Genomic DNA, 15,359 nt, shown 5'->3' on the forward strand with positions numbered 1-15,359 from the left:
ACATTCACTGCCTGAGCCAAGGATGTATAAAACTTCTAGGGGCACCTGGGTGGCTCAGTGGTTTAAGCCTCTGCTTATGTCTCGGGTCATGATCCCAGGGTCCCGAGATCGAGCCCTGCATCAGGGTCTCTGCTCAGCAGGAAGCCTGCTTCCCCTTCTCTCTCTGCCTCCTCTCTGCCTACTCGTGATCTCTTTCTCCCTGTCAAATAAATACATAAATAAGATCTTTAAAAAAATAAAACATCTAGATTAACTGTGGAAAAACTGTGTTTAACACACAGAAATCACAGGGGGAAATGGACGTGAGGTTCCACATTGCCTGTGTACTTCTTCGGTTTGGTCTAAAATAGCACTTGAAGAAAGCTTTAGGAGGCCATATAACAGCCCTCCTTGGAAGCACCTCAGAGGACGGCCCATAGGCAATGGAGATGTGCCCAGAGCTGGGGCAACAGCCTCTCTGCGGGAGTCATCTTCACACTGGCCCTGCCCTTTGGTCCCAGCAGCTGGTCCTCGTGCCAGCTACTGGCCAGGGCCAGTAGGAAGGCAGGGCCAGAACTTCTGAGCTCAAAATGAGGGATGTCACAAATCACCTCAGAACTTCTAGCCCCAAGTGAAGCTGACCACCCCTTCTGTCCATCTGCCGCCTTCTGTGTTTTCTGTCTATGGCTAGGAACCTCCTTTTCTTTCTGGCCCTTCTAGATGCTCCACAAATCAGTCTGTCTATAACTTTAATAGTGCCAAAAAAAAAATAACCATTAGTCTCAAAACATTTAAACCCCAGCTTAAACTTCTTAGACTGGTTGATCTATTTGGAGAAAGAAGTTTAACTAAAACAGCAGGCTTCTCTCTTTAAGAAAAAAAGATGTTCCATGAAAAAGTGGGAAATCAGTTGTTTGGAATTCTTTCCAGTGAAATACGAAATTGGAGCAGCTAAAATTGGCAACTGGGATCAAAAAGAAAAATTAAGCCAGAAAAATTATTTGGAAAATTAAAAAAACAAAGCCAGAAGATTCTGGAAGGCCCATTAAACAGCCAGCTTCTTAAATGTGTTGTGTCTGCACATGTTCTTCCCTCTTTAGTCCTTACTGTCCTAAACTACTTTAGTCCGTGAAATGGAGCCTGTATCCCAGGATTTGGGGAAGGTACTTCTGCTGCTTTTTCTGTACTTGGTTCCATGGTTTAATAGCTCTGTAGGTCAGTAAGTCCTTCCTGTGTCTGACCTAAATCCTGCTTGCTGTGGGTTGCAAACAGTGCTCCTGAGAACAGAACAGAGCCATGTCTGCTCTGCTCTGCAATCAGTTCGTGATCAGTTTTCTTAGAGGAGGATTTTTAAACCCTTACCTTTTGAAGACCATATTCCGATCATTGTTGTGAAAGACAAGAAATTTGGAATATCCATTTTGGAAAAAGAGTTCCAGAGCGATGTCCTATAAAGAGAAACCTCTTTCAGTGCTGCTGAACTTGCCTGGAACAGAGGGGACACCAGGCCACAGAGTCTCTAACCAGGGGTCATTTGGTTCTCTGTGTCAGACAACCCTTCCTGGTTGGTTCTTCTAACCTCCTGGGTGACGGTGACGAGGGGAGTCCCCTCAGAATGAGTAGGAGGGCAGGGGGGCTCAGACTTCCTTCAACTGAACAGAAAGCAAGAGCCCCACTCCCAGGATAAGCCAGGAATAGACAGGGAGGAAAGGGTCCAGCGATACCTTCAGACACTTTCACTTCCGGGTCACAAGTTTGGTTTCCTGAACCAGAGAGTCACCCTATCAGAAACATTAGGGGAACTGGCTGGGGGGCATGTACAGCTCACAAGCTGGGCAGCGGACCCACAGACCTGCAGGCACAGGGTGCTTTGCCCAGCTCATTTTGCGAGTCAATCTGTTATGGTCTTATTGACCTAGCAAGGGTATTTGGTTAATGTCAAAATGAACTCTACATACTCTCTTTTTCCTTTCTCTCCTCCCTCCCTGTCTCCCTTCCTTTTATTCCAAGCTGTGTAAATAGCATATTTGGAACAGCCACAGAGAGAGCCTGCATGGAGAATGAGGCTCGGAGATGAGATGGGTCCGGGAGAGAATTCCCAGGGCTGGAGGCAGGGGTGAGGCCTGAGCACAGAGGCCCAGGGGCGTTGCTACATCAGAGTCACCCGCTTCCGCCTGGCTGGAAGGGAGCTTTCAAAGTCCTGTTCACCAAACTCCTGAGCAGAGGAAAGTGTCTGTGATGATAATGCAACCCCCTCCGGCTGGGGGTGCACATAGGAGCTTCGGGTATTTTCTGCAACTAGAAATCTAAGCACTGTGCAAAACAGATGATCAAGGCAGACGTAACGGCTTCTCCTGGCAACCCTGAGTCGCCAAGATCTGACTTTCTCATGGGAGAACCTAAGAGAAATGGGGGTCTTGCTCACAAAGCTCTTCCTGCCCCCAAATCCCACACCCAATGCTCACACACCTCCCATTTCTCCCTTCCACTAATGTCAGGCCAATAACCAAACATCTGGAAACCATCACTGTTTACTGAGGGGCACTAGGGGGAAGAAACTCATTTGCTGATACCTATGTATTACTATATATAACCTATAAGGTAGGCATAGTCATAAAATAATAATTTTGAGTATTTAGAAGTGCCAAAACATGTGCTGAGCGCTATCCATGTAATGCTGGAAGACTCAAGACGTCGTTGCTACGGTCAGGGCGAGGCCCATGCTGGCCACACTACCCAGAACCCTCGGGGCAGAGCTTCCTCCAGCGGTCCCCTTCTCACTCACTGTCCTTACAAAAATGCTCACTAAGGTCAGGCAAGATGAGAACCAACACTCTGTGGACAAAATCAGTGGAGAGGGAGGAAGAGGGCTCGTTGGACTCCAGCAGCTTGTGGATCCTTTCTAGAATAAGCCTGCCTAAAAGGCCTTCCTGAGCTTCAGTGTCAGAAAATTATAAGGAGGCCCCCCAGGAGGAGGAGGATTCCATGATGAATTATAGATCCAAAGACATTTACCAAAAAAACACTCTTATGGCCAGGTTGATTAGGGCCAAACCCTGTCCCCCTGTTGGCCTTAGCAGAGCAGAGACCTTACAGAAAGGGTAGAAGAGAGCTTGGGGCCCATCCCCACTCCAAGCGTGGTCTCTCATCTCTTCCTCTGCCTGTGCCTGGGAGGCCTCTGGACACACACGCAGCTTCATTACCAGTCAGGCTGGGCTGGGAGAGGCCAGGGGTGTCTGAGGCCAGCAGGGGCTCCTCCCCTTGCAACTCAAGTGAGAAGCCTCCGATTGTGCCTAGCTGGTGGCAGATCCTTGCCTCTGAAGAATGGGCTCCTCTAGCCCCTAGTGAGCCCTTGGAGGCACTGGGTGAAGCCCTGGGAGCCTGGTTGGAGGGGACAGTTAGGAGATCTCTAAACCACTTGGCCCAAGAAATGCCCAGGTGTTTGGAGTTTGGGTTTGGCCATGGGTAGGGCAAAGGACAGGGGCGGAGGTCAATGGAGGTGGTCCGCACCCTGAGACAGGTAGGCTGACCCTGGACTCTCTAGTTATCCGCTCTGCCATGAGGCTGTGGAGGTGCCCTGTCCTGTATTCTAGAATCTCCAAGGCCACTCTGGAGCACATCAAGGGGAAAATAAAGCAAAGAGTCTGGGTTCTAAATGATGCAGCAAGAGAGAGAAGGTTCCAGCAGCCAAATAGCAGGGAGCTGTGAAGCAGGGAGTGAGTACAGCAGACATTAAAACCTGCCAACCAGGACATCAGGCCACATTCGCACACCTGGGCTCTACACAGGTGTAAAAGGGGTCACAGAGTTTGTCCCTCACAGTCTGATGGGGCCTCACTGGCACCTGGACCACCCATGCCATGAGAAGCTGGTGCCCCTCCTGACCCCTCCCCGGGGTGTACCTGCAGCAGGAAGCGAGCCTGCCGGAGCTCCCGGAGATCCCCGTAGCTGTGACTCTGGCATGAGTAATGGTCGGAGGACCTGTCTTTGCTGCACATGTTGAAGATGAATGGATCACTGATGCTGGAAAGGAAACAGGATAAGCAGTGAGAGGGCATGTGGAGGGCTTGTTCCCCTCCTGCCCCACAGCCCCACCGTGGTTCTGGAGACACCGTGGGTGGAGAGCTGCCATCACTGCCAGCTAGGGGGGCCAGCCCTGCGGGCCCCTTGCCTCTGTCAGCCTACCCCGGAGCAGGTGCCGCATAGTATCATCAGACGTGGGGAAAGCCTCCAAGGCAGACAGTGGCACAAGGTGGGGCATGAGTGTAAGAAGTTTCTCTGGGCACATGGGTCACACATGGGTCAAAGAGGGGAAAGAGTAAAAGACCCCATTACACATGGAGAAATGTCAGGCCAGAAGGCAAGGACAGAAAGATGAAGAGCCTCCCTAAAAAGCCTGTGTTCAGGGTGGCTTCAGCAGTGTGGGGCCTGGGGTGGCCCAGCCACCCCTGAGCCCCAGAGACATGTGCACTGGGCTGAAGGACACTGGCCACAGCATCGGCTGTGGCCCCCACAGCACTGGCCCCGAGCCAGGAGCTCTCTCAGAGGGCAGAATGACTCCCCCTGGGAAGAAAGGGAGAGGGGAGAAAGGGAGCATCATGAACTGGGCTCAGATTCACCCCAAAGAGGACAGTTCGTGCACTGGGAGTAATGGAATCACCTTTAGGGAACCAGATCAAGCTTTTCACCACCCATGAGCGGGGACTTAACAAGACTGATTTCAGTTACAGACTTGCTTTGGAGTGATGTAGCAAATTTAAATTGTACATGGCTGCAAAAGCTCGGATCAAATGCCCTTTCAGGACTTGAGAACTGGAGACCCTCCCCCACTGCCACACTGGGTCACCTCAGCCTCAAGAAGCCTGCATATCAACCACAGATCCAAGGAGCCAAGAGCCGGGAGAGCCCCTGTGCCCGCACAAGGTAGCAGGAACAGGCAAGAAGCTGGCATCCTGTCTCCTCCCCACCCCAGTTCCAAGGGGGCCTTCCTCACCCGGCCTGCAGAACTGGCCACTAGACATGGGACATGACATGGTGACAGAGACATGGGTCTGTCACCCAGGTCAGCGAAGAGAAGAAGTGACTTTTCCAAGGTCATGTGGAACTGGATTCAAACCCGGGTCCTCAGACTCTAAAATCCAAGCTAATTCACTAACACCTTTTCTCCTCTGAGGCAGAAAGGCCTGCTGGCTTTTACAGAGCTCTCCCCGTGAGCTCCCTCCTGTCAGCAGACTCTCTGCTGACTGATCCCATGACCCAACATTCAGAGACACTGGTGACATGAGGAAGAATTTTCTGGAAAATGCTTTTAGGCAGGAGCTTTTAGGAGGAAATGCATTCATTTTTCTCCTACTTACAGGGATGGAATAACCATACTGGGCAGGAATGCTCAGAGAGACCCAAATGCTCAGGAAGATAAAACTGTAAAAAACATTATTAAGTTCACTGATGTAAGTCCAAAGTGGAGTTCTGTCTTAATGTAGCATTAGTCGGACACAGCTGTGACTGGGTCTCTTGGCCAACGCTGTATTCAATGTGTTCTGCACATTAAGTCAGAATTCAAGCACCTAAGGTCAATGAACAGAAAGGAGAAACTGATTTATATTCTTCTTTAGGTAGAGCTGTGGCTATAGGATGGTGCTAACAGCTCTTTTACTTGACGGCTCTCATGACATATGCAAGTCTCTCAGAGTGGGCATAGTATAATTTTTAATATTCTTACCTAGGGAAACCACATTAAACTAAGTGATAATCATATTGGTTGACCTGGTCTTTGAGAGTCAAAGTGGGGATATCAGATTAAAATATTTAAAATTATTTCTGAGGTTATCCAATTGTTGTCAGAATTTATACCTGTAATTTTAATCCAGAATCAGCCACTAGATCACAAACTTTTTACCAGACTCAGCCCACACCTGATTTACCTCTTTGTGTCTATGGAGTCTACCACAGTGCCTGGCACAGTACAGATGTCCAGTCAGGATTTATTGAATCAAATTAAATGGAGCAATGATGCTTCAGAACTGCTGACTGATGTGGAGAAAATATCTGATTATAAGCACCCTATCACAAAATACCAGCTAGATGGCTTGGATTCCCACAAAATGAATCCAATTTTGTATCATGTGAGCTTGCTTGACACTATTTTGGATAGAGTAGTGTCCTCCAAGAAGGATTTGTTGAAGTCCTAAACCCCCAGTACATCAGAATGTGACTTTTTTTTTTTTTAAGAAATAGGGTACTTGGTTCTAATGCAATAGGACTGGCATCCTTAAATAAAAAGGAAATTTGGACATAGACACACCCCCAGGGGGAAGATCTTGTGAAGACACACAGAGAGAAGGTGGCCATGACTGGAGTGATGGATCTGCAAGGCATGAAAGGCTGAGGGCTACAGGGACACACCAGAGGCTAGAAGGAGCCGGGAAGGATCTTCCCCTAGAGCTGTGGAGAGACCACGGCCCTGCCAACACCTTGATTTTGGACTTTAGTCTCCCAAACTGGGAGAAAATAAATTTGTTTTTTTTCTTCAGCCACTCAGGTTTTGGCACTTTGTTATCCAGCCCTAGAAAACAAGTATAGTCATTCTATTCAAGCAACAGGCGATCTTACTGAAGGCAAAATAAACCTTCTGGAAAAGTTCATACTTTCTGAGGAAAGTTCCAAGCACACAAGTGCAATCAATGCTGGAGGATTGCACTGTTCCTGAGTTCTATTTGGGATATTTTTATGGTGCATCAGAGAGCCTCTTTCAAGGTCTAGTGCTCAACTCTACTCAATTTGATGGCAGTCTTTTAGAGAGACATTTCAGGGTTGCGTTAGCTTTATTTTTAACTGGCTTATTTATGTATCTTCCTTAGTCTCCGTGGTCAAAATAAGACTTAATCCTCATTGATCTGACATGATCTAATAGCCAGTCTCTGAGAACCACATCTCCATGAGAGCTGGCAGTTTCTTAGGGCAGCAGACAAGACCTCAGCTAGAAAGCACTGTCTGATTAACAAATACTTCTCTGAGGACCGGTGACTAAAATCACCTAAGCAATTCCCAAATGACACTCCAGGGTAGTCATTTGTTCTCACTTTACCCCTACTCACTTTCCAGAGAAGCACATTTCCACACATGGGAGGTCTCCTTTGTCACTGCAAATCAAGTGGGTCCATATAGCCTGACAACAGGGCTTCGAGTAAAAGTGCAGAGATAGTCAGTTTGATCAGGATTAGATGCTCCTCATAAACACAATTTACCTAATCAATAAGATCTTATCTAACACTAACTCAATTTAAACCAGAGGTGGAGAGTGAAGCAATGGATTCTATAAGTCATTACACGGGCATTCCATGCACAGAGGTAAGAGTAGAAAGCTTTCATCGGCTCTCAGAAAGGCAAGTCTGCAGACCCATCGTCCATATTGATCAGTATCAATAAAACATGAGCAATAAGATGGGATGCACATGCCAAGTATTAATTAGGCTCCTCCTGCCTTGGAAGAGCACAGAAGACCCACAGCAATGGGTGAATATTTGGTATGAATAAAAGATGGAAATTAGCATGGAAAAAAAAAAAAAGGCCAAGCATTTTAGAGCAAATCTTAATCAAGGGAGAGTGAGCTGACATACTCTTCTTCTGCACTTCTTAAATTCTTGCTTCCTGCCATAGGCTGGAAGTGATATGACAACAAGGCATTGAAATTCTTAGTTATTGGCAGGTTAGAAGTTACAGTGTTTCTCAAAATGGGGTCCCCAAAATGTGGTCCCAGACCAGTAGCATCAGCGACAGCTGAGAACTTGTTAAAATTTCTGGCCCTACAATGAACCCACTAAACTAGCAATGGAGATGAAGGTGAGTCCCAGAAGTCTCTTTTAACTAGCCCTCAAGGTGACTTGATATTAGTTTGAGGGCCACTGGGTTAAGAGGTTCTCTTGTCATCATGTGAACCTTTGCTAGTCAGAAAAATCAAGATGATCCAGGAAGCATATGACCTGACCACTGAAGTCCTAGCAAAGGTGTGAACACAGTCACTTGGATTTTGGGTGGTTGTATTTTATAAACACAAGAAGATTAATCAGTGAGAGCTACCTGAACCCAATAGAACAATTACACTTGGGTATTGGGGAGGGCACATATTGCATGAAGCACTGGGTGTGGTGCAAAAATAATGAATACTGTTACACTGAAAAAAATATATATATATATAAGAAGAACCTCTGGCGGGGAAAAAAAAAAGAAGGAAGAAGAAGAAGAAGGAGAAGGAGGAGAAGAAGAAGAAGAAGAAGAAGAAGAAGAAGAAGAAGAAGAAGAAGCAGCTCTGAATTTCCTGCCAAAGACTACTGGTACTAGTTGGTGTAAAAAAAATGACTCTTTGAATTTCTACCCAAATCTCATCCATCCCTCCAAACCCAGATCTCAGCCCATGTCTTCCAGGGGCTCTCGCTCAGGACACTAGCCTCATTTCATCAACTGTGAGCCCAGAAGAGTCCTCCCATGACATATATTCTGTCCCATGAAAACAGTGCGCTCCAAAGTCTTTCCAAAAGCACCTGCTTGGGGGGTATAGCTCAGTGGTAGAGCATTTGACTGCAAAAGCACCTGCTTGTGCTGCCATGTGCCCTCATGTGCCTCATTCAGCATGAGGGGAAGAGTGTGGTGTGCTTCCTGCAGCGTAGCCAGTCAGCAAGCTGCTGAATGAAGAAGCTGGTGGGACTGGCTCCAGTTACCCAACCACCTAAGAACAGAGCCCCCTTTGCCTTGTATCCCCCTCATGCATTCTGTGTCTCATGAAGCATGAGGAGCTGCCTCCTTGTTACCCATGCCGGATTTTAGCTTTGGGAAACCACGGTTAGGGATGCCCATGTCTTAGGGTTCTTCTGCTTTTTCTCATGGTTCAGTTTCAGGCCCAAAGCGAAGCCCACAATAACACCAAGGTGGGAGGGGTAGGAGTAGCGGTGGCCGTGAAGGAAGTCGAGGCTCTGCAAAGAGTCTGCGGGAGAAGTTGGGAACTCACTTGGATAAGCAGTGGCGTGTACAGTAGACATCCCCCACAGGAGAGAGTGTGAAGTTCTCGCAGATGTAGAAGTGCTGGTGGCCGAAGAGGAGGACCCCTTCAGAGACCAGATGGCCCTGCACGATCACCAGGGAGTACTTCTGTGTCACCTGGAGGGAGATAGTGCCAGAGTCAGTCTGTGTGCATGTGAAGCACGCCCATCATTCCTACAGAGGGCATGAGGGTAGCGAGCAGGCGCCCACTGAGGGTCTGGAGGTGAGAGCAGCTCCTTGTTCGAGGGACGGAGCCACTGCCTGAAAGCTGCCCTGTTCATCGCAGTCTCAGTGGCCCTTCTCCACCAAAACCACGGTCTTGTTATTTGAATTACCCACGGCCACCCCCACCCTACCAAAACACGTGGGTTGAGCGTTTATGGCTGTACTGAGCACACTGACCATTGTCCTTTCACTTTAAACCCCTCCACAACCAAGAAAACTTCTGTAGTTAACAGCAGAAGTGACACAGGTGATGGAGCTTGTTGGAAGGCTAGCTAAGAGGCTGCACCAGGACTGGAACATGCCTGTCCAGAACCACAAGTGTAAAACTGGCCCTGCTGCCTCTGCAAGGCCATGGCTAGTCCAGATGTACACAAAGGAGGCATGTGCTCCCCCAGATCCCTCCTTTCAGACTCAAGCTCATTCTCTCAGTGGCTGGAAATTGTGGCAGCTTTCCACAATCACCGGTGCTAATGAGAAAGCCCAGCTGCAGGGCACGCGCCCTTCCTAGTGTCAGTCTCTACCCAACAACTGGTGCCTGCAGGTAAGAAGAGTCACCCTGTGCCCCAGTCCCACCCCACACCTCCAGCTCTCATGGCATCACCTGAGGCATCAGAGTTGCACTTCTCCCTCTGCACGACCCTGTGACTGTCACTCCCAGGGAATGTCCCTCGTGCACATCTCTGGCCCATAGCTGGCTTCCCAGGGAGCCTGACCTGTGTCTTGGTATGACCTGGATTTCTGCATGAAGTAAGGACTCAGTGGTTGTTTACACGGAATAAATCCCTGAACAAGTGAGGGAATCAATGAATTCTAGATGGACCCGAAACGAACTAAGAGTAAGGCCAAGGCCAACATTTTCTCCGGGTAATTCTGTGCTAATTCCAGTTACTCAAAAGAGGAACTGATTTTTTTTTTTTAAGATTTTTATTTATTTATTTGACAGATAGAGATCACAAGTAGGCAAAGAGACAGGCAGAGAGAGGAGGAAGCAGGCTCCCTGCTGAGCAGAGCCCAATGCAGGGCTTGATCCCAGGACCCTGGGATCACGACCTGAGCCCAAGGCAGAGGTTTTAACGCACTGAGCCACCCAGGCGCCCGAGGAACTGATTTTTTTGTTTGTTTGTTTACTATCTAACATACAACCACTGTAAACATTTTACACATGCTAACCAATATAATTCTTACAATCAGGGATGGGAGGTTTTACTATTGGGGAGGAAAAGAAAAAAAGTCACAGAGATAAGAATCTTACCAAAGATCAGTCACCTAGTAAGTGGCAGAGCCTGTAATTAAAGCTAAGCCCCCTGCTCACTGTTGGGAACAATACTGGGACTACACTGATGGAATCTGGAAAGCAGGCCTTGAATGCCAGTTTTCCAACTGGTGCATCTAATGGAATCGGTTGTCAGGGCCAAGGCCGGAAAGTGAAGATGTGCCAAGGGTTTTTTGTTCCAAGATAAGCATTGCCCACAGTCATCTCTGAACTATTTTTCCTAAGCGGGGACTAGCCAAGAGCCGCAGTACCTAAAACCCAATCCTCCTGAAGGCAGCTGGTTCCCCTGGCCTCTCCTGCACCCACTTTGTCGGAGGAGCTAGCCCTCGTGCCCCCCGCAGAGCCAGAGTTCCCCGTGGACTCATTTCCAAATTTGTTCATTCATCCAGACAGTCATCTTTTCAAAAGTTTGCACTCAGCTCCTACTACATGCCAGGCCCTGAGCTGGGCTTCAGAGATAGAGGGATGGACCAGATAAACAAGAACCTTACCCTCATGGGGCTTAAAACCCAGGGGGGAAGACAGATAGTAAGGATGCATGTCAGCCAATAAACTATAGCCAACTGTGATATGTGCTGAGAGAGGAAAACTAGGGTGATCATAGTAAGGAAGAGAGAAGCTTAGAAGGGACAATATTTTAGACAAACTCTAAGACATGATGGATGGAAATGGGGCAGCCATGGAAAACTCAGAGAGCCCTTGAGGAGAAAAGAGCATTCAATACAGAGCTTAGAGGCAGGAAAGGCAGATCTGGGGAGCAGAAAACAGGTCACAGTAGCGGAGATGGAGTTGAGAAGTAGACATGCTTAGATCCGGGGATGGGGATGCTTGGGGTGTCTTGGTGAGGTCAGCGGACTCTATGCTCATTGCAACAGGAAGCTATGGGAGGGGTCGTTTCTGAAAGGGGACCCTGGCTGCTGGATGCAGAGTAGATCAGAAAGAGCCAAGAGTGGAGGGAAGGTGATCAGTCATGTGGCTATTTCTGCGGTCCCCTGGAAGAAAGACGGCTTGGGGTGTGGAGGTACTCTGCGACAAGCGGGAGGAAGGAGAAAGTAGGGGACCTAAGCAAGAAGGGGTGGAATGAACAAGAGCTGTACCAGACACCTGCAGAACCGGTGATACCAATAATAACAGGAATGACTGAGGACGCATGTCTACTTTGGGAGTTAGGCATTTGAGTGGAGCCCTCCTGCTTCCCCGAAAGCCTTCTCCAGAGACAAGCACCATCACCACTTTATTGTATTGAAGGAGAGCAGATGAGCGCCACCCCCCCCAAATATGCCACTTTGCCATGACTATTTTGAGTCAAAGACACTCAAAAAACATCAGGTACAGGAAGGGCACTCTGGTTTACCACCCCCCTTTATTTTATTTTATTTTATTTTATTTTATTTTTTGGGGGGTGGAAGCAAGATATAAAACTCCCAGGTGAAAAATGTTCTCCTTCTATTAGGAGGAAAAGAACATTCTCAGCACCCGAGACAGAGAGGTCAGACCTAGAAAAAATTGTACAAATAAACCCAGTTGGGCGAACCTCCCTTCAGCCTCCTTGTACACTTTGGGTACTTTTTCACAATGACTACACTTTGTTCAACTTAAGGCCTTAGGCCCAACCCCTTTGGGTTCTTCATTTTCCTGTGAAGAAAGACTCCCACATACCTATAAAGGTAAAATCTGTATGATCCTGTCGGTCTGTCTTCTGTCAGCTTAATTCTCCAGCCTAGCTGGAGAGTCTGAGGGTTGGGAAAAGTTGGACAGCTCCTACAATGTATCCACTATCCACACAAAGAGATTCAGATGTTTATGTGCCCTTTCTGTTTTATACTTACAGCGTATCCATATGCTCACTGTTCTGTATCTCGTTTTTTCCTTTAAATGGCCCACCTTGAAGGTCCTTCCAAATCCTTTCTTAGAGAGTGGACTCACTCTTATTAATAGGTACAGAGTATTTCTTTGCAAAGATGTACTAGACTTATTTGTCCAATTCCCCTATGGATTCAGGCTGTTTTCAAATGTCTGGACATTACAGGCGATGCTGCAGTGGGCATCCCTGGACATAGGTCACATGGAACATGCAGGATGGTGGGTTGAAGGATATATTCTTAGAAGTGGGACTGCAGATCAAGGCTGTGGGTATTTTAAATTTTCCTCGGTTGCTGGACTGCTTCTCTGTAAGGTGGCACCAACTTACAATCCCACCAGCACCATCAAGAGGCAGTGATATCAGCCTGTTAAAACTTTTCCTCTTATCCCTTTGTACAAAGGAGACCTCATCCTCAAGGTCACATAGCAAGGCAGAGACAGCCCCGGCACCAGCCCCAGCCTGTGTACCTCCAAGCCCCCCTTCCCTGCGAAGTCCCGCCTTCACCCACCTTCTGTGGTGCCCACAGCGAGGGCTGGAGCACGTTCCTACGAGCCCCTGGGGTTTTCCTTTGGGGAGAATTAAGTAACAACCAGAATAAACCAAACCACGAGAAAAATGTCTGATGAGAGCTGGGTTAATAGCTTAAGAATTGATTCTGCTGGAAAAGAATGGCATTTTAAAAACTAAAAAATGAACCTCAGTGAACTCTTACCTGCTCTTCCATTTAAATTAGCCCTGGGAGGGCTGCCTCCCAAGTTTACTCATGGTTAAGAATTCCCTCATGCCGTGATTCTATTGATCACTTTAAAAAGAGGATCTGCTTCAGAAGTAGAATTGTTCTGAGGTCGGCTAGATTATGTATCATCACTTCTGGCAGGTGGATCACGAAGAAGTACGTGGCCACACCTGGCCCCATGCATCATAAGGAACAGGTTGGCTGGGAATCCCGAAATCCCAGAGCTGAAGCTACAGGGGCAACAATTGGCTGGGACATCCCATGGAAGCTCCTTGCCAGCATGTTCTCCTACAGTCAGGCTTTAGTGTGCACATCTGCAAAAGGGGAAGGTCGGCTGGAGGCCCTCTGAAGTTCTTCCAGCATTATTAGTCTGCAAGTCAGTGTAATGCCCTAATTCAATGAGCAGAGAAAGTGAGATGCAGAGCCATCCAATGAGATACCCAGAACAGAGCTGCCGCGTACACTGTATTCTTCTGCTTGCCTACACCTTGCTCTCGATGCATTCTGTTCTACTGGCATATGGAATAAGTATTTTAATTTTTCAAAAATGTACCAATTGCCATGAGAAAGTTAAGTATAATAAGGAGAGAGACTATATACATTCCATTTATGTTGGCTACCTGTGAACTCTGGCATCTTGATCACTTTTAAATGGAGCATTTGGTCATGTTAGTGATCAAAAAATGTATCATGAAACAATAACGAGATACTATTTTTATATAAATTAGGCAAATCTGAGAAGACATAGAATGCATGGGTCTGTTAAAGCAGCTCATCTTTGCAGGCAGAGACAAGGAGCAGGGATGCCCCCTGCCTGTCTGCAAGTGCCACTTCCGCCGACAAGCCTGCAAACGGCTGAGCCTCTCAGCCTCCCACTGCCGGCTCAGACCAGAGCAGATGGAAAGGACGGAAATGGCATCAGCATAAGGGAAACATACTGAGGACTGTTCAAAACACAGAGTCCAGGGAAGCTGCCTTTACTAAGGATTTCTCATTGGTGGCTGACTGAAACCATAGCACATTTCTAGCTAGAGTAGCTCTGGAAATTATAAAACCTGGACTTGGGGATCTTGGGCACTTATTCCAAGAGAATGAATGAGAATCACCTGGGCAGCTTGCTAAAGTTCATATTCCCAGGCCACATTCCCAGATATTCTGGGGCAGCAGGTACAGAGTAGGACCTGGAATCTGCATTTTTAATAAGCAGCCTGGATGATTCCGATGTGGGTCTCGAAGACCATACTTCGAGAAACTGACTCTGGACACCAGCGAGATTATGAAAGATGAGATCTCGTCTCCCATCAGCATATTACCCATAACTCATTCATTCGTTTGTGCATCCCTTTACCAGATCCGCACTGAATATTCAGTGTGTGTCCCATGCACCATTAGGCGCAGAGGCAGACAAGACACACTTTGACCATGCTCATGGTCTAACAGGAGAGAAAGTATCAACTGTCCCAGCATGGTGTGGTTGGGGGGCGGGGTACAAGCACTCAGGACACAAAGGGGGCTGTCTGGCCCACACGGGGGTGAGAGAGGGGGCAGGGCTGACATCATAGAAGTGGTCCCCAAGGAGGCGTCCCCAAGGTTGGAACAATGAGCAAAGAGGATAAAACCCGGGAGAAGCATTCCAAGATACAAAGTCTTAAACTGGGTGGACATGTCTGTACATGTTTGCAAGTAGTTGTATACAATTAGAGTCAGAAGTCAGGTGTGAGAGTGTGTGTGTGTGTGTGTGTGTGTGTGTATACACATAAGGGTCAGGGAGACAAGCCCAAGGAAGTGCAGGGTCAGCTTGGGAGTGGCCTGGAGCACAAAGGATGCCAAATAGAGTCACTGAAGGTGTTAAGTAGGGACATACACAGTCTGCATCTTCGAAAGTCAGTCCTGGCCGTTCACCTCCACGGAAAATTACCATCTACACAGGTTAACACACTTCTTCACTTTCCAGAAATGGCCTCATCTTAAAATACCTGGGAAGAGCTTGATGCTGCTCTCTGCTGTCCAGAGCAAAAATAACTCCCTTTGACCTGATTCCTTGCAAGCAGCCTCAAGCTAATATGATACACTGAGTTTGTATAAAAACTAATTTTAGTTTTTCATGTACTTAAAGAGAGTAGCAACAGTGAAATCAACTGTCACTTGAGTTCTGACTCTGGACTGGACTCTGGAAGCCCATTTTGCCAAGGGGAGACTCGGCTTTAAGAGCAGCTTGGGTGGTGGGGTGCAGAGGATCGCCCCCC

At 47.7% G+C, this 15,359-nt stretch overlaps 1 protein-coding gene across 7 annotated transcripts in view; it reads right to left on the reverse strand.

The window, feature by feature from the left end:
* The window catches only part of WDFY4 (WDFY family member 4), a 276,628-nt gene that overhangs the window by 81,315 nt on the left and 179,954 nt on the right, over positions 1 to 15,359 (reverse strand). For all 7 annotated transcript variants that reach the window (XM_059169641.1, XM_059169642.1, XM_059169639.1 and 4 more), the window contains exons 44-46: positions 8,984 to 9,132; positions 3,882 to 4,002; positions 1,342 to 1,427 (exon numbers count right to left, since the gene is read on the reverse strand). In XM_059169641.1, coding sequence (XP_059025624.1) covers positions 1,342 to 1,427; positions 3,882 to 4,002; positions 8,984 to 9,132 — 356 coding nt within the window. The remainder of the gene's footprint in view (positions 1 to 1,341; positions 1,428 to 3,881; positions 4,003 to 8,983; positions 9,133 to 15,359) is intronic.

Source organism: Mustela lutreola, chromosome 4, assembly GCF_030435805.1.
Source record: "Mustela lutreola isolate mMusLut2 chromosome 4, mMusLut2.pri, whole genome shotgun sequence".
NCBI lineage: Eukaryota > Metazoa > Chordata > Mammalia > Carnivora > Mustelidae > Mustela > Mustela lutreola.